Below are 18442 nucleotides of genomic sequence, written 5' to 3'. Positions count from 1 at the left end.
TGCCACAAGCTGTATCTACTCATGGATGCTTCACTGCAGGCTAGTGGTCAACTCCCATCGGCTTCAACAGTGAAACTCCCAGCTGTAATTTTCACATCTGAAATTTGGGGGCAGGTAGCACTCAGATGCCAGAGCTGATTGAACCTCTTGCGCCATAAGCAGAACCACTGAACAGAGGCAGTTTGGCAGCAGAAAGCAGGCTGGAAGTGCTTGTAAACATTATAAACAACCAACAAAAGCCAACCGCCCCACCAGTGGACAAGCCACCTCCCAATTACACCAGCTTCAAGCCCACCTTTGCACGTCTCACGAGCAGCAACCCGCCACAACTCTACCTAATTAAGCAAATCAACTTCACCTCCCCTCATAACGCTCTGCAAAACAACCCATCACCTCAGAGCAGAGGTCAAGCCTGTCTTACTGGCGCTCTTCCCTTGGAAGAGCACAGATAAAGTTTGGCCACACACAGGTCCCCTCCCCATCCCTCTGAGCCCCCCGCACGTCCCCAGGCCAGGCTCATGGTCTGGCCACAAAGCAGGCTGATGTCGGGGAGAGATGCTGAAGCGCGCTGGAGCAATCCCGCACTCGGCTTATCTCGCAAAGCAGTTTTCCCCTTCCTAAGCAGGGCAGGATTAGCAGGCTCCAGTTACAGCTGTGAACCGTAATCAATCCCTTATCTGCATAGGCAAAGCCAGCATGTCTCAAATTCTCCAGCTGCACCGACCACGCTGTGAGGGAGAGATTGTCTGTGGCCACCCAGCCTCCTCCATCTCACCCTCCTCCATCTCACCCTCCTCCACCTCACCCCAGCTCCTGCCACGGGCAGGGGACGGGGCCCGGGACCAACCTCTAGTGCTCGGAGCAGCAGCCGCAGGAGATAAAGGAAAGCAGGGTGAGATTCAGCACTGCTCTGCTGCTGGGCCAGATTTGAGCGGAAGATGTAACTCAGCTAATTGACCACAGGCTGGCCTGGCTCAGGAGAACAGCGTCTACCACGGAGAAAAGCCGGTGGCTGGAATGGTGAATTGGCATTACAGACAGCAGAGGGGAGGAGGATAACACAAACGTGTGCATGTGCCCCTATTCTCACACCTCTTGGAATGTATGTGGGATTTTCTTCCAACCCTAGATTGTGATATGGGGCAAAAGAATCAGATTTTGCTATTGCGATGAGACGAACAGGCGGTTAAACGCAGGGCTCTGCCTCAGTCCCTCCAAGGGCAGCACCTGCTGCGCCAGGACCTCACCTTCTCCTGGTGGAGTTTGGGTGATGGACCAGAGTCCCCTCCGCAGCACCAGGAGAGCAAATTGTCACTGAAGGACAGAGTAAGCCGTCGTCCCCACCCCAGGAGATGGATCGGACATGGCCTTGGTCACGCCTGGAGACACGTCCCAGCCGGGAGCATGGAGTGGAGGAGCATGGAGTGGACGTGGGGCTCCCTAAGCCCTGCAGGAACAAATCAGCAAACAAAAGACGGGATTGCTCCCAGGACAGGTCCAGCTATAAACCGACCCCCCCCCTCTGAACGCCAGTTGGGCTGGGATCTGCGCGGTGCTTTGCATATGAATTCTTCTTGCTGAAAAGAAATGGGTCCTTTGAATGAGCTGAATCTGCTAATGAGAAGCCGGGGCCTCCAGAGCCCCTCTGAGGACAAGGGTCCCATTTCGACCGCCCCAGGCCAAGCCCTGAAACCTGAGAACAAACAAAGAGAGGTTTTCCCCCAGAAGGAAGCTGCCTTTCCAGCCTGCTCCCCTCTCGGAAAGGTCATCTCCCCTGGACACGCAGTGCCTGCAAACTGCTGCTCAATGCACAAAGCGGCCGGGGCAAGAAAGTCATAGGTGAAAAGACTGGCAAGAGCCCAGGCTGAAAAGCTGCATTTCAGATTCCCTTCTCCTGCCATCCTTCAAAAAAGATGACCCGTTAGACTCCAGCCAAGGAAAGCTAGCTTGGAGCTCGTTACATGGCAATGTCCCACTCAAGTCTCAGGTTTGCTAAATAATTTGAAGGTACCCGCTGCCCATCACATGGTCGAGAGCGCTGCCACTCTGTTGCCAAGTTGATGGCCTTGCCCTGGGCTAGATTCGAGATTTTGTGTAATATAGGAAAGATTTTCCACATCTCAGAGCTGAGCCATGGCAGGAAATACACTGTTTTTTCCCTCCCTTTCTCTCTCACAAAGCAGGCAGTGCAGAACCACCACAGACATCCTTACCAAAGGCTGGGGACAGACATGTAACAGCCTCCCACTGCAGAGCACACCGGGGCCATGTCCTCTCCCTCCACTGCCAAGGGACCTCCCTGCCTCCTGCTTACTGGCACGCTCTCTGCCCAGAACCACATTCCCATTTCCAGCAGCAACCTTCTCATGCAACCCACGAGCTGAACATTGCCCTTATCACTCTTTCGCTTACTTGAAGGCAGCCTCGTTCCTTGGTGCTTGGAGAAGGTGGCTGCAGGAACAGCATATCCTTTTTTTGGTGCACGCAGACAAGAGGGAAGCAAAAGAGAAAGAATAAGCAACTATTAAGCAAGGACCGTCCACCCAGGGTGAAACCCCAGGGATGGGTTTTGCAGTAGGAAACCTACCGCCCTGGCAAAGGGGAGGTTGCAGCCAGTGCCGAGTACGAGCAGATTAGAAGTTCCTACCATCAGTGATCATGTTCTCTGAGGTCAGCCATGGCCCAGGGTCTCTCCTCGTGGAGGCTGGACGCTGCTCTTCCCTGAGAGACAGGCTCTCCCATTCCAGATGCATTAGAAACCATCCCTCCCCACATCCAACTCTCTGGCAGCCATGGTACCAGGCAATTCAAAGCCCTCTCCATGAAAAATTCGAAAGTAAGTTATATGCCTATGAGGAAACGTCAAGTCCAAAGCACAAATAGCAACCAAAGGTATTGGAAATCCCACCCCAACTCCTGTAGTGTAGCCACCATTTAGATGCAACACACCAGCCACTGGACAACTTCAGGCACCTACTCTTGGTAGTGGCCTGTACTGGGACAATATCAGGCCACTTCACAGTGTTAGAGATGTCACCTAGAGGACAGGACCAGAGCCAGCCTCCCTGGAGCCCATATGCATGTAACCCCTGTGTGTGTTTGAAGTACCACAGCCCTCCAGGACTAAATGTTTCTCTAACTCCTTGCAGACGTCCCTCACACACAAGGTCTTTCTCTCTATGCTATACACAGATCACATCAAAGCCTACCTGAATGCTCCTCTTCCATTTGCTTCGTTTCCAAGCTTGGTCCACTCACAGCACCACAGAAAGCTCAGTTTGCCCAAGCCTACACAGTCCATCAAGCTCCCATGGCTAAGACATGCTATTTTGAACCCAACTTTGCTGGGATTCAATGATTTCGGGCAAATAAAGGAACACATTTTTCGCACGATGCTCAATCCCTCGCGCCACCATGCCGACCTGCTGAGCCTGGCGTCAAACCCGGTCCTCGAGCGCGCCAGACAAAGCCCGACTCTTTGAAAGGCAACAGCCGGTCGGCAGCATTTTAAGGCCAGAAAACAGCTCCGAACGTTCAGTTCCTTCTTTAAATAGAGGCCCCTTCTGTAAACGATCTGTTTGGACAGGAGGGAGAGTGCTGCAAGAGTCCAAGCGCTTGTGAAATAGGATCGGCTGCCTTCGCTCCCGCTCCATTCAAAACATGTGGGGGGAAGAAAGAAACCCAAAACTGGCAGGCAAGGGGGGGAGGAGAGAGCCCCTGCACCTCCGCGCTGCTGGAAAGGTGCGAGACACCAGAGAAAATGGGAAAAATAATTAAAAAGGATCAATTAGTGGCATTTCTGTTCCGAAGTGCCTGCGTGTGTTTAATTATATTCCATGCAAGAGGTTGTTGAGGCAGATTTCTGTGCTGCGGGGCGGTGGTGTAACGGGATCTGGCTCTACCTTCTACCCCAGACAACCCCGCTCCGGGCTTTACCACCAAGCTCACCCATCTGCATGGTTTGGCAGCACCCTCAGGCAGAGGGGTGCTGACACCCAGCCCCACAGCGCACTGGCCAGACAGACGGACACACAGCTCCCCCCTGCTCCTTCAAGAGAGGCCCCTGCCATAAACAGAGAGAAGATTAAAAAGGGAGCAAAAAAAAAATTCTTTGCCCGACTCCGGCTGCGTCCCAGATCAAAGATCATCTCCAGCGAGGCCATCTGGTCCTTGTAAATGTAAAACCAAATTGAAAGCCCTGCCCTCACCTCCTCTGACTCCCTCGGCAATATTGCTTTTACCGGCCGGTGACGGAGAAGGAGCTCGCAAAAGGCATCTGTATGTAATATAGAGCCCCCGTGCAGCTGGGCTATAGGTTTGCGACCCCCCTTTTTATTAATCACAAAGCAGAGGTAAATGTTTTCTTTGGATCTCCAGGGGCCCTATTATTCCCAGGGGCTTTGGGAAGAGCCCACGGCAGCAATCCTGGGATGGAGGAGGGCTGCTCTGCATCCCCATCACTTCTCTCCAGCTGAGGACCTGGTTGTCGTTCCTGTCCCTGTTTAGAAAGGGACACACCGGGAGGGGAAGATGTCCCCACCACCCCAGCAGTGTCCCCCACCATCACAAAAGCCATGCAGCGCCATCCTTCCCCAGCCCAAGCAGGTTTCTCCTACCACCGCTCCCAGCCTGGGATGCAAAAGGGGATGCAGAGGCCAGCAAATAAACAGAGAGAAAGAAGAGGAGTGAACTGAGCACTTCCAAAAAGGGGATACAATACATCTGAGCCAAAAATGACTTGTGAGAAACCCCGCCATTGCCAACCCAAATACTCCAGGCTCGACTTGAAAGGCAAGTGGGATCCGCTATAGAGAGGAGAAAGCTACACGGGAGACGTCGCAGGCAAAGAGGAGGCAGCTTGAGGAATTCCTACCCATCAAGCTTTATTGTGTTATTCCAACTAAGCAGAGACAAAAAGACAAATCTCAGCTCCCTACTTTCATTTATAATTGAACCCAGTCCAGAAGGATGGAGCAAGTACCATCTGTAATGCAGAGTGCATTAGCAGCCGGCAGAATGAAATATTCAAATTACTGTAGGCTACCTCGCATTTTAATGACAGGGTTACAAAAACCTGACTTGTAAGTGGAGATTGGACTGGAAGAACAGAAAGTTTGTTTTTCCAGTGCATGAATTAACCTAACAAAATGTTACTTTCAGGAAAAAAAAAGCATTTGCGTGGTTAATTCTGCAACATATCCCAACAGGCTCACGAGAAGAAAAAATATTATTCCATTTAGCTATCCTAATTGATATATTGTCTGGGGAGATGAAAAAACTCGGGGAAAAAAGGGCAAGGCTTTTTCCTTTTGGCTGAAGATACTAAATAAATAGACGTAGGCATGCACAAACCTTACCAACACGCACAGGTCCCGTACACGGGGATGTGCAGCAGCACATATGTGCATCCATGGGGTGTGTCAGTGCAATACGTGCACGAGCCGTAGCCTTTCGATGCCGTGCACAATTTGAATATGCAAATCACCCCTTGATTTTCACGCTTGTGCCTGTGCCGGGATCCATTCGTTTTGATATCGTTAATCAGGGCTGCCGAAAAGCCTGACACAGTAAGTGGCTGTAGCCCCTAGCAGTAGTCAAGATAGAGTGACAGGCTCCATTTAAGATGTCACAGCATATAATAAAGTGTAAAACTATACTTAAAATAAACGAGATAGAAACAATAAACTTGACTCTGGGTTTGAACTTTCTGGGAGAGTGGCAGAGAGACGCGAGCACACGCGTGTGCAAGCGGGCACGGGGCTGGGGTGCCGGGAGAGGACGGTCCCCCACCAGCCTGCCACCCAGGTGAGAGCGAGGAGGGCTGCCTTCCGCATCCTCCAAAGGAGTCGAGCTTCTCAGCAACCCTACAAAAACAACCGGTCTGCATGTGGGACATCTCTGGAGCTCCTGGAGGTGGATGTTAAGGAGAAGGAGGAAGACAAGGAGACGTAACTGGGATCTGCTAGGGACCGAGGGGACGGCCAGGCCACGACAGGCATTGAGATTCAGGCAAGGAGCCCACTGAAGGGGCTGAGCTTTGCTTCCAATACCTCAGCAGCACCACAGGTGTCGCCTCCAGGCACATGAATGGAGGTTGAAACAACCTAGTCCAAACCACCCTTCCCTCCCGGGCACCCAGGGAGCACCACCAGCTCCTGGCCACACTCCCGGGGTGTCCCTTCCCCGCCATTCCCAAATGGTAGCACCAGGATGGGATGGAGAGGCAGCGATGTCCTCAGCATCTCCACCCTGGGCTTGGCCACATGCTCCAGGACCAGGAGCCACAGCAGATGCTGGAGCCCTTCCCTTGCAGGATCAGGATCAGGATCAGGATCAGGCCCATGCGGGGGAGGGCCCCCCATTCGAACACATCCAAAAGCCCCATTTCACTCCCCAAATCACCCCTCCACACCCCAAAACCTCCTGTGTGCCTGACAGCTCTCTGTGCTGAGAGAAACCAGTCGCTCTCCCTCCTGCTAAGCAGTTAAATTAGAGAGTATTCAATTAATAACAGCTGAATATTCTGTCACATTTAGGAAGATGTATGGTAAGACAAGCGAGTTGTGATGTCTGTGACAGAAATGATAAAAGTTCTCCCGACACAGCCTGGCAGATACTTGGCTGGAGGAACCGCTTGCTCTCATGGACTCCAACGTCAGCACAGACACCAGGCCCAGCGCCGCCTTCAAAGGAGAGACACTCCAAATTGCACGGGAGTTGCCAAAATCATTTGCAGGCAGCTCCCTCCCACCCTCCTTCTGGGATCCATCTGAGATGCAGGGATGAGACCCTGGAGAAGACCTTGGCCAAGAGAGGTCTGAGACAGCGCCTGCCAGCCACCACATGGCAAGCATCACTCAGCAGAAGCTCAAACCCTCCCATGTCACCTAAAGGCCATTCGATTACGCTCTCCCCCCCCGCCCCAGGCTGCCTCAGTTTACCCAAAGGGACAGTGATCATATCCCAAGCAATGCACCCCAGGGGGGACTGGGGCAGCGCCTGCATGGCACCATGACCATCGGCAAGCACCTGCCATCCGGTAAGACGTTCTCCATCTAATTTACAGATGCGGCATGGCCAGGGGACACACGAGAGCAGTGCTCTCGAGGCCACCTCCTCTTCTTCTGGGGAGTTGTTTTTCACTGGTGTTGTTTGCGAACACAGTTTTGTTGCTAAGAAACTACCTTCATATTGCTCGGAGAGCAAAGACAAAGCAACCGTCAAAATAACACCGTATTTTGACAGTAGCCAGATCGTAACCATAAATGATCCATTTTCCCTGCTCTCCTGTATGCTCGTTAACATGGTCTAAATACCATACTCCCATATATAACCTGCACCCTATACGTACGCACGTGTAGCACACACAGGCACCAGGGACCTGTGCCCCGTGTGGGGGGGGGCTCCATCGCATCTGTTCAACCCCAAGCGAAAGCTGAAGGAATCAGACCGGGGAAGAAGAGGGGGCTCTCCAGGGAGACCCCACGGCTCCCTTCTAGGCAGCAAGATGGCACAAGGTCTTTAAGCAAGAGATACGTGAGAAATAACAGGGAGAAAGCAAGACCTCTGCCCGTGTCTCCACAGCAGCTAGCTCCGTGCATTGGCCCTTCTTTGGGGAGAAATGTAATTATCTGTTGGCTTAGGGTTTGTTGGGTCGGTTGGGGTTGCTCGTTGTGTTTTGGTTTTTTTTTTAAGTCCCAGGGCAGAAAAATGGGGGAAAAAATAAAACCCATTCACTGCTCAGTTTCCAAAGTGTTCTGTGCCTCTTGCTGCTTTCACGATGGGGAGATCCTGCCACACAGGGAAGATCAGAGCACCCCCTCACCACCACCCTGACACAGATACGTTGCCAAGCCAAGTCCCCCGGATCCTGAAAACCAGTTTGCCAACGCATGCACCTCCTAGGGCAGGAGGACATCTCTACCGGTCCTGCCAGAGCATCTCTGGCCCCTCTTTGTTGGTCCCACTGCAACTGGGAGGATCTGGATGGGTCCCAGAAAAGATGTTAAAAGCAATGCATCTGCCCCCCCGCCCCCAAAAGGCAGGAAAGGAGCAAAAGCACCTCCAGGGCAGCAGCAGCTGCAGGACGATGCTTCTTGTGCTGATCCAGGACCATCCAGGATGATGCCTGAAGCTAAAAGGCTTGGTGGACGCAGCGGTGCAGTGAGGTCGGCATTGCCCTAGTCGCGCCAAAAAGCTAGAGGAAAGCAAATGGCCTGTTTACAAACATCCCATGTGCTCGGAGGGCAGTAGGTAAAGGCAGGAGGAGAAAAGACACCTGGGCTGTGCCCCCTAACAACTGGGAATGAAACTCACTTCGCTGGAAAGCCTCGGCATCACAGGAATCACCCTGGGCACAGGCAGGGCGCTGCAGTCAGGTGCCAGTGAGACAAGTGGAGCAGCAGGCAACTGCCACGCAGGCAGGGACGCGGGTAACCGCCGGGCAGGCAGGGTCACGGACCTCGGCACCTTGTACCCACCCTGCTGCAAAAACCCCCGGGGCCACGGCCCTGCTGCCGCTGATTTACAGGCAGAGGGAAAGGCAGGTAAAAGGCAAGGCTGAAACTGCAACCTGTCACGCCAAGACAACCCAAAGGGCCCTCTGTTTTTGCAAACCCCTGGTGCAAGAAAGGATGCCCAGAGTCACAGCACAACTGCGGTGGCTTCCGCCACCCCGGCCACACAGCAAACACGGACCTGCCGTCCTTGACCGTGATGCACCCGCGTCAATCACTGGCTCGAGAGCTGACCGAGAGCACGAGCTCACCACCAGCGAGGGATTGCATCAGTCTGCTCTACAGCCCTCAGTGTGCACTTGTGCAAACAGCAATGCCTGCAGGCAGGGACCAAGGGGCTTGGGAAAGCAGTACCCCGCCTTGGATGCTTTTTAAGGCAAATAAGGAAGCAAATTGAAGCCCTGGGATGTGATCCTGCAGTATCTGGGTTGTTTGACTCTTCCCCTGGGCCAGTTGGAGCGTGGCTCTGGCTGATCCCTTGCTCAAGCGCAAGACGCTTCTGCATGTACCCGAAACCCCAGCCCAGCACTGAACGGCTTGTCTCCCATAGAGCAGCAGCTTGCCACGTGTGCTTTCCCTGCCAAAACCCCCAAGCTCCATCCCACAGTAGGAGAAAAAGGGAAGGGCGAGAAGAGCTCTGTCAAAACCCACCAAACCCCAAACAACATTTCTCCACAGCAGAACAAAGCCCTCGGAAATCTCTTCTCCGCTTGGATCCCCCGACCCACATGAAAGCGGCATTTTTCTGGGCTAATTACACAGGCTGCTCTGAGCCTCCTGGCAGAATACAAGCTGCAAAGGCAGACATCAAAGGGCTCCCAACTTTAAAATAAATAGAGAGCAAAGACGGCACGGTCTGTGGGAGATCTCTCCCCGTTGCCTGTGCTGGCCGCCTGGGCTGAATGTTGGAGGTGACTCGGTTCACGAGACCCCTGACAAAGGCAAGCCAGGGGAAGGGGGGGAGCAGCTAGTTTTTATTTGCATGGCATGTTCACAGCAGGCACAGAGGGGGTGTTGGTCCTTGCAGGACCAGCCATTGTCACAGCAAAGCTTTCTGAGACCTCCATCCAAGGGAAGGACCAACTATGGAGCCTGTCTGCTAGCTGGGGTGAGCAAACTGTGGGGTGCTGGATGGAGCAGCCAAGGTTGGGTTGTGGGAGAGGATGGGACAGGAGTCACTGCCACGTGCCAGTCAGTGGTGGCTGTCATCACAGATGGGCTGAGCACCAGCCCTGGATGCTGCATGCCTCAGTTTCCCCAGAGGTGAATGCACCCATTGCACCTGGAGCTCCTGAGATGGGATTTTCCAACCAGGTGCTTCACCCTAAAAAGCAGCCTTCTAGAGGAAGCCTTGGTCCTGCTCAAGCAGAGTCACAGCCCATGCCTGCAGCTCCTGATGGACAAGAAACCTGAACTCTGCTGCTTCCCATTCATTTGGGAGACAGAGAAGATGCCTTTACTGTCCCCTCCAGGAAAGGGGCACCAGCCCCATACCACCAGCACCCCATGGCCATCTGTCCCCCCTCCTGGCCCAGAAAGCGGCAGACTCTCCTGGCTTTCAGCAGGACGCTCTGACGTACCGGGCATGATTTGCGTCGGAGGTGACTGGGGAAGATGAAGCCATCTTACCAGCTCCTCTGGCCCCCACCTTTCACCCTCTCCTTTGGGCTTCATAAGGCCTTGCAGCACGGCCAGTACATGCTCTGCAGAGCAACCAGCCCTTGCTCCTTCTCGCTGACGAGCGCAGAGATGCCTCCGGAACAGCAAGGCATGACCAGAAATCCTATGGGTCTTCAGGTTTTGGTCCTTCCATGGGCAGCAATTACCCAGGAGCGCTGCCACAAGACATTTCTGCAGCGCCTCAGAAAAGGACAGGGGCAAGGAAATCCACAGGGGATGCTCCGACGTTCAGGAAGATCAGCGCACACAAAACTGTCACGCGAGGGATGCCAACTGCACTCGTGAATCCAGCCTGGTCCAGCCCTTGGTCTCCCCACTTCTCCCCCAGTCTTGGCTCCAGGGGCACGGGGCCAAGAAGAAGGGCCGGACAGCACCCCGCTTCCTCCTAGGGAGGAGAAGGAAGATGAAAGGAAGGATGAGGCTGGGATGGCCGAGCGTGGGATGTGAGGGGAAGGTGTCAATTAAAGCAATGAGGCCCTCCGCATCCCCGCGCCTGACAGCCGGGCTGAGCGGAGCTGACAGCCGGAGCGCCGGCTGGCTTCCCCGTCTCGCTCGCCGGAGCACGCTTCCCCCCCTGCGCACCCCCGGCTCCAAACCGGCAAGGCCGGGGCATGCGGACACCGGCAGCGCGTCCCTTCCCCTGCCCCCAGAGATGCTCCTAATAATGGGAATTATCATGATTTAGGGCTTAAGCAGGCCACAGCCAGCCTGGAGGCGGATGGCAGCGAAGTGGTTGGGGCCGGGTGGGATCACAGAGAGAGGCACCAGATGATGCAGAAATAACTAATGAGAGCTGCAAGGTCTCAGCCCCTATGCAGGATGGCATCCGCCGGGTGCCGGGATGTGGGGAAGGTGGCAATCCAGCAGACACCGGCTGGCAATTTGCCCCACCGGGCGGCCAGCCTGCATCCCCGCTCCCCCTTGCCTTCCCCCGGGAATTGCATCCCGGGAGCCCCTGCTTCAACCCCCTGCCTGCCCTCCCCGCAGGCTCAATCTGATTACTGCTGATACACATCTCCTCCTGGGCTCCAAAACACGCTCTTCCCAGCTGAAGGATTCGCAGGGACACGGAAAACTTGTCCTGATTGCGGCGTTAATGGTCGTGTGGCCCATGTCATCACCGAAATGGCCTTAGGGGGAGAGCTGATGGGTCTCTGAAGTCATCAGGACTACCCCACCTCATCTTGCTCCCCTTATTAAAACCATTCATCCTGGGAGCTAAATGAATATGTTTCATCTTCAAATGCTGAGACACAACAGCAAGCAGGCAGAGATCTAATAGAACAATACCCATCTAATCATGCCTATTTTTCTCTCCCCATCCTGCCTTCATATTACACACGTGGCCACAAGACCAAGCCGGGGTTGCAGGCAACGGGTGAGGATGGGGCACGGCACGCTCCCACCTTTGCCCCCACCGCTGCACCTCCCTCCCCCCACGCCAGGGTCTTCCTCCCTCTGCTACAGTGGAAAAAGCCCCAGGACTTTTAAAACTAATAAGCCTGATAGCTAGAGAGCCTAACAAGTCTGAGGGAGCCAGGGAAGCAGGGCAAGTCCTCCGCCACCGGCAGACCCCTGCTTCCCATGGGAATACTGCATGCCATAGCGTCCATGAATCATTTTGGCGCTCCTTCCCGCACCTACAGGTTTTCCCAGCTCCCGTTCCCTTAGATACAGGGTTGATTTTTTTTCCCTTGTTTGCTAAAGCACCTTTCTGCACGCACGATGCTGGGGGAAGCATAACAATTTTGTGTCTCTTGCATATGAAGGGTCTCCAGCAAGGTCCCCAGCTGGGGACAGGCCGGTGGAGGACACAGCAGGTGGGAGCATCAAGAAGGGCTGAAGATGGGTAAGGTGGTTAATCCGTCGCATCTTTCAAGAGCCTGCCGGAGACGCTGCTGGCCTCCCCTTCCTAAACAGAGTTTGCACAGCAAATCCCCGCTCTATCTAATTATTAACAATAATAACGGTGGCTGGCTCGCTGGATGCCATCTGGAGCCCTGCCACACGTGCCCGCCGGCCCCGGGAGGGCTGGGAAGGGGCTGACCCGTGGGGCGAGGGCCAGGGCTGGGGGCCGGCTGGGCAGTGGGTACCAGCTCGGGATCGCCCCGAGGACCTGGTGGGCCCACCCAAGCTGCCGTGCTTGTGTTCGCTGCTGTGGCAGGCTTCATAAGGCTCCGCTCTTTGACTGGCGTTGAGTTTATGTGAAAGTAATTAACAGTAATTAATCCTTAATTACAGTAATTAGCCAAGTCGCAGTAAATTAAACCACATCTGGAGCAGATGAGGGCTTCCGAACGGGAGGCTAGTGCAGGCGACAATCGGAGAGATGCTGAATTCATCTGACAGCATCTGATTAAGGCTACCTGTTGCAAGCAGCTCATTTGCATCGTGTTTTTGTTTGCGTTTGCCAGTAACCCTTTCAGCCGGGCTCCCACCCCTCACCTCCACTCCCCCTGCCCTCTTCTACCTCCCTATCTGCCCCTGTAGAGCTGCATGGATCTGTGGGAAGGAGGGAGCAGCTCCAACCCAAGAGCCAAGGGTTTCCCCACCGTCCCCTGTCCCCCCGACCAGTCCAGGCTACCCGAGGGCAGTGGGGATGAGCCCGCATGGGGCAAGGGAGCCGCTGGGCTCCCTCGCACCCTCCAGAGAGCAGGAGCTGCTCAGGGGATGGTATATAAACCACCCACCCTGCAGGCAGGCACTGGGCAAGAAATGACTGAGCAGGATGGAAGCAGAGCGACGGAGGCAGCCAGCTTCGCTCCTCGGCTTCCCCACGTCCGTCATCATAACAGCTACAATAATAATAATAACAATAATAATAATAAAAGATCTGGACTCCAAAGGGGACCATATTAGCAAAAAGGGGCAGGTTATTATTAATACCACTCAGCATTTACCCAGTGCCGTGCAACCTCAGAGACCTTTGCTGATGTTTAGCCAAGCTCACAGGGAGGGGGAATCCTTCCCTTCCCTTTCTTCCTGCAGTCGAGAAACCACAAGACAGAGAGGTGAAACAGGGTACAAGAGGCTCAGCTACGGCTTGTCATGTTTAAACACTGAAAGAAAGAGCTCAGGGAGCAAATTGCACCGTGCTGACTTGGTTTCATGCTTTCATCCCACGCAGCCAGGACGCATGGATGGCTCTGAGCTATTAGAAAAATACTGGGGACGATTCACAAAAACATCTTACATTCTTCTGGTCCTCAAACTGCGCCACTCACCAGCAGCCCAGACCTTGGGGGACAAGGATTTCCATCAAGGCAGGGAGATGCTAATGGGATTTCAAGAGCAGAACTGCAACCATGATAGTCCAAAAGCAATTGCCCAATTTCAGTAGGTATTGCAAAAGCGTCAGGGCTTAATTGCACACAATTAATGAGCATGAAGGTCCTGCGCATCTTGCCTTTACATCATACAGTACAGGGTGGATGGGTGGTATACCTAGGCTCCTGAAGCCCAGGCAGGGAGTGCCTTTGATACCGAAATATTGTCCCTCCTCTGGAACTAAAAGCATTCAGGACTGCCAAAGCCAACAGCTGATACAGGCCCTGGAAATGATCAGAAGAACCTCATTTTATGAAACTCGGAAAAGAGCTATGTTTGCCTCTGACTGCAAAATAAAAGCAACCTTTTGAATTTCCTGCAAACACAAGAGCCTTGCAGAAAAAAATAAGGTTTCCCCACCTCCGCTTTGACTCTGCATCAGGCAGGATTCCCCTGTACCACTGAAACCCAGCCAAGCGCTGAAACAGCCACCGAACAGCCACCGTCCAACACCCGTCTGTCCCACAAACACACTTTGCCGCCTGGTTCTCTGCTGGAGAAAGGGGAATTCACAGCTTTCCTGACCTCTCAAGGAGAAACATGGTGTCCCTCAGCCCCCAGGGCCACCAGCTGCCAAATGGAGCAGGAAAAATTAAGTAGACTGAGATGATGCTCCACCAAATCTCACCTTCCCAAACTAGGTAGGTCTCTGAACCCGGATGGTACCTCGAGATGGCTGTGCCTGGTACAAGAACAATGTGTGCCAACCCGGGGGAAAGGATTTTGCAGTCAACTTAAAAGAGTGGGGAGGGTTCCTGAATCACACCCCCAAAATGAACTCACACTGTCCTTTCAGTGCAATTTTGCTTTTAATCAATAGTTTTCTAAATAGATATTCCATCAGCTTTGTACTTGAGATCCTTCACAGCTATGGCGTTTACAGAAAATCACATTATCTTGCTGCAGCCAGATTTTTGGCTAAAAAAAATATTAAATTCATATGAATAAAAGATTCCCTCACAAACATCTTCAAGAAATGCAGCCCCCAAATCCACAATGCCAACATTTTCCCTTGCCAAAAAATAACATAAATTGCGAAGCTGTAACCATATAGGCAAAGCCTGCTCCAGTCAGGCAAAAAGTGTGGGACATCGCTCTGCTGCAGAAGCAGCAGTGACCTCAGATGGTTTAATGGTGGAGGCAGGACAGCCTGGTTGCGCCTGCTTCTCCTCCACAGGTATTGGCCAACAGCTATCTCTACAGACCATAGATGCTAAAGATGTGGCCTTCAAAGCTGCAAAATTTTCAACATCTCAACTTGCATGAATAACCAAGTTTCCAGTGTATGGGCAACTCAACACTCTTGGGAAGACAGTCATTTCGGACCCAAGCAGGCGTTTCATTTCAGCTTGTGCATGTCTTTGTATACGAATTTCCTCCAATCTCTCTTGGCTATGAAGCTTCAGCTCTGCACGCACAAGGAAGCCCCCTCTGCGTGCATTGAGAGGCTCAAGAGAAATGGCTCCCAGGACAACTCTCAGCTGTCCCACCCTGGATCAGGACACAATGAGACCCCTCTTCCCAGATGACAGCACGGGTGAAGCGGTGCAACTTCCTTTGCTCACCTGCCCGTTGCTCCTCTCAATGCTGGCAAAGACTTGCAAGAATATGAGGACTGGGTCGGTGCCTCCTACAAGATGGATCAGCAATGTTGCCGTTGGGTCCAACTAGACCCAAAGCTAAAAGCTCCCTAAACCTCCAGTGCTGCTCAGCCCAGTTGCCCTACCTGCTTGCAACTGGTACATCTCAAACGTTCAAGCCCATGTTCTTCATGGTGGCTCTGACCTGCTCAAGTAGCAACGCGAGTCCCTTTTGCTTTTACTTATGTGGCTGGGAACACACGTCCCTGCTCTTTGCACTACAAATTACTGGGAAAGCACCAAGGGAAACATCCCTCCCATGTAGGTGGCGTGACTGTTCACTCCACCAAGTTGACCCTCTCCACCTTTTCAAGCCCAAATAGCCCCTTGGGACTTTTGGTGCAAAAGTCCTTCAAAGAGCAACCCAGTAGCTGCTCCATTTCCAGTAGTTCTGCACCAGGTCAAACGAGAAAACAAATACAACCACAGAAAAACTAGTGATGCCGTGAAGAGGGGAGGCACATCGCGCTTCTCCTCTCCAGGGGATGGGATGGGAGATGTGGCCATACCCAGTGACACAGCCAGGTGGGCTTCCCCAGCCATCAAATATCATCATTTTTGGACCAAACACGAGCGTGGAAGTTTTAACCTGAAAACAGAGTGTGGGGGGTGGGGCAATTCCCAAATAAAACCAACTAAACTAAGCCTCCCCGCCTTACAGTCCAGGAAGGCAACCTGGCCCAAGGACCTGGGGCTGGGGAGGCAAGAGGTGGCAGATCTGCTGTCACCGCAGACAGATGCACGCACGCATGTTTTACGGACATGTGTGCACTCCTATCAGGCCGAAGACTTGGGTCCTTCCTCATCTGCACAGTTCGAATTAATTATACACTTTAATTTCATGAATTATTAATTTGATTCTGACTCGGCAGCTTACGATTATCCAGCGCTACAGACTATGCAATTCCAGCTTCATTAAAACATCACCAGCTGCCTGAGAGACAGACATTAAATAGTAGAGAGTAATAATAAAATTAAGCTCCCTGCGCATAGCAACAGAGTCTTCCCCAGCCACACGCGGTGAGGGCCCAACTGGTAAATAGGTCCCTTCCAGGAGCTTTATTCCCTTCCTAAGGCTGGTCCCCCCCTGCTCCCTCGCCAGGAGGATGCTGCTCCCAGGGTGCATGCCACTGGAGGACCGGGGGTCTGCAAGAGCATCCCTGGGATGGGGGGCATGGCCAGGCGATGAGAGCGAGCGGCATCCCCCTCCCAACACCCTCCTTGGCACCCGCAGCAAGGACGGGGAAGGCTCCGGGGCTAACATTGCCTCCAAATAAATAAAGCTGGAGCGCTGCCTCCCAGCGTCTCCCTGGCAAAACAATTTATAGAGGGAAAATGTCGGAATTTAGACATTCCATTTAGCTGCTTCAGAAATCTAAGGACCCCAAACCTTGTGGGATTTGAGAAATCGATGGAATTAATTAAGGGAGATGTCCAGCGGTCTCCGCTAAGTAATCAGCAGGTACAGTAGACCTGAAATTCTATAAAGAAAAATGGGAAGGGATGACATTGAAGGAGGCAGTGGGGATTAAAAAATGAGCATCCGAGTGGTAAAGGCGCACACCCATTGATCGCTGCATTACGGATTAAGGCTTCAACGAGCAGCCAGAAGATTCTGTAGCAGAAAATGGTTACAGAGGATGAGCATGAGCAGAGCGGATATATATAACCTCTGACAGCCAGGAACAACCGAGACAGAGGACAGCTCTGCAGTGATCCCCACAGCAAGAAAGTTTTGGGGAAGGGGAGGAAGGGGAAGCGGGGTGGGAACTTGGAGGGAGCCATTTTGTGCAAGGGAACCCTGTCCAGGAGGAGGGAGCGGTGTCCCCTGCCCACCCCTGGGAGGAAGGTGGAGGGCAGCACCCAGAGCTGGTGCCAGATAGGGGGACATTGGGGTGGGCAGCGAGGTGGGGAGGGGGCACTTGCGCACTGGCCTGGGAGGCCGCTCCATCAGCAGAAATGCCTAGGAATGAGGCGCAGCCCAAGCAGACACATCCACACAGACTAGACCTGCTGCCCTGCCTGCCACAGGGCTCTCCAGACCACGCTTCACCTCTCTGCCCTGCCGCGGGCTCTCAAGGAGAGCTTTAATCCTATGCCCCTTGGCGGTCCTGTGCTTTGGTTTCCCAACCATCCCACCTCCCATGAGACCGCATCCGAGCCCAGGAAGGCACCGTCACCACTCAGACCATGTCCGCGTGGCAGCAGCTACCCGAGGTCGCTCTGCCCACAGCACAGCCTCAGAATGCACAGCTACCTGCCCCCGAAAGCCAGGCTGGACCCTCCTCGCAAGGGCAGCTGTGGGCAGCAGCAGGCAACGCTGCGTTCAGGGGCAGGTTGCCGGTGAGCACCATCCACCTTCAGGAAGGAAACAAGTAGGGCATGATCATGTCTTCAGACACTCTGGGTATGTACCGGAGGGGAATAAAGCAAGATCACCCGGGAGGTGCCACCCTGAAACCTCCCAGCATGCAGCCACCCACCCACGCAGCACTAGCCATTTGGGACCAACCACAGACAAGACGTGCTTCTCCAGAGGTCCCAAGCATCGCCCACACCACAGTACCCGACCACTTTGCATGGCAGCCGGTTCAGACAAGACTTCAGCAATGTAGTGAACTCAATTTTCCATGCTTAAAATGGATCCTTGCTGGGAACATTACAGCTGCATCCAATGCCTTGTGCAAATAGAGCTGCTGCGTGGAGGAAACCCTTGGGAAGCAGCAGCACCCCACTCAGCCATACTGCCTTCCAGGCCAAAATTGAATTGGGATTGTTGGAACATTTCAATGAAAAATTTCAAAAATAAAACCAAACCCCCTGGAGCCACATGCAGCGGCAGCTCCATGTCTGCGGAGGTCGCGGGGCCAGGGCCAGCCCCCCATCGCCCTCCCGCCCGCTCCTCATACATATGCATCACTGCAAGCCAGCGCAAGCTAAATGTCAGCGGTGCCAGCATGTGCGCACAGCTGGAGGGGACCCTCGCTTCGCAGGACAAAGGCAGGCGCTTTGGGGTATGGGAGGCACAAACCGCCCAGGCACAGCGGGGAGAAGGGCTCACCCCACACATGGATGCAGCCATGGGCACCCAGCTGCTTCAGGGGGTGGCTGAAAGCTAGCGAGGCTGGTGAGGCCAAAGCACGCTTCCAGCAAACGGCTGTTTGCAGCCCTGTGGGTGCCTGGATGGGTCTGGCAGCCCCTGTGCCCCCACCCTGGCACTGCCGCTCCCACCACCACCACTCCCACACACACAGGAGTTTCTCCATCCTTCATCCCTTA

General features: G+C 53.7%; 1 protein-coding gene across 4 annotated transcripts in view; it reads right to left on the bottom strand.

The window, feature by feature from the left end:
• The window catches only part of PBX1 (PBX homeobox 1), a 136350-nt gene that overhangs the window by 37890 nt on the left and 80018 nt on the right, over nucleotides 1–18442 (bottom strand). The window contains exon 1 of one of the 4 annotated variants that reach the window (XM_069789795.1): nucleotides 3210–3480. The exons of the other annotated variants lie outside the window; for them this stretch is intronic. Coding sequence (XP_069645896.1) covers nucleotides 3210–3228 — 19 coding nt within the window. The 5' untranslated portion in view covers nucleotides 3229–3480. Of the gene's footprint in view, nucleotides 1–3209; nucleotides 3481–18442 lie in introns of those variants that run through there. 4 annotated transcript variants of the gene reach the window in all.

This window comes from Haliaeetus albicilla, chromosome 8 (genome assembly GCF_947461875.1).
Source record: "Haliaeetus albicilla chromosome 8, bHalAlb1.1, whole genome shotgun sequence".
Lineage (NCBI taxonomy): Eukaryota > Metazoa > Chordata > Aves > Accipitriformes > Accipitridae > Haliaeetus > Haliaeetus albicilla.
The sequence above is the reverse complement of the archived record's forward strand: the minus strand, read 5'-3'. Positions and strand labels throughout refer to the sequence as shown.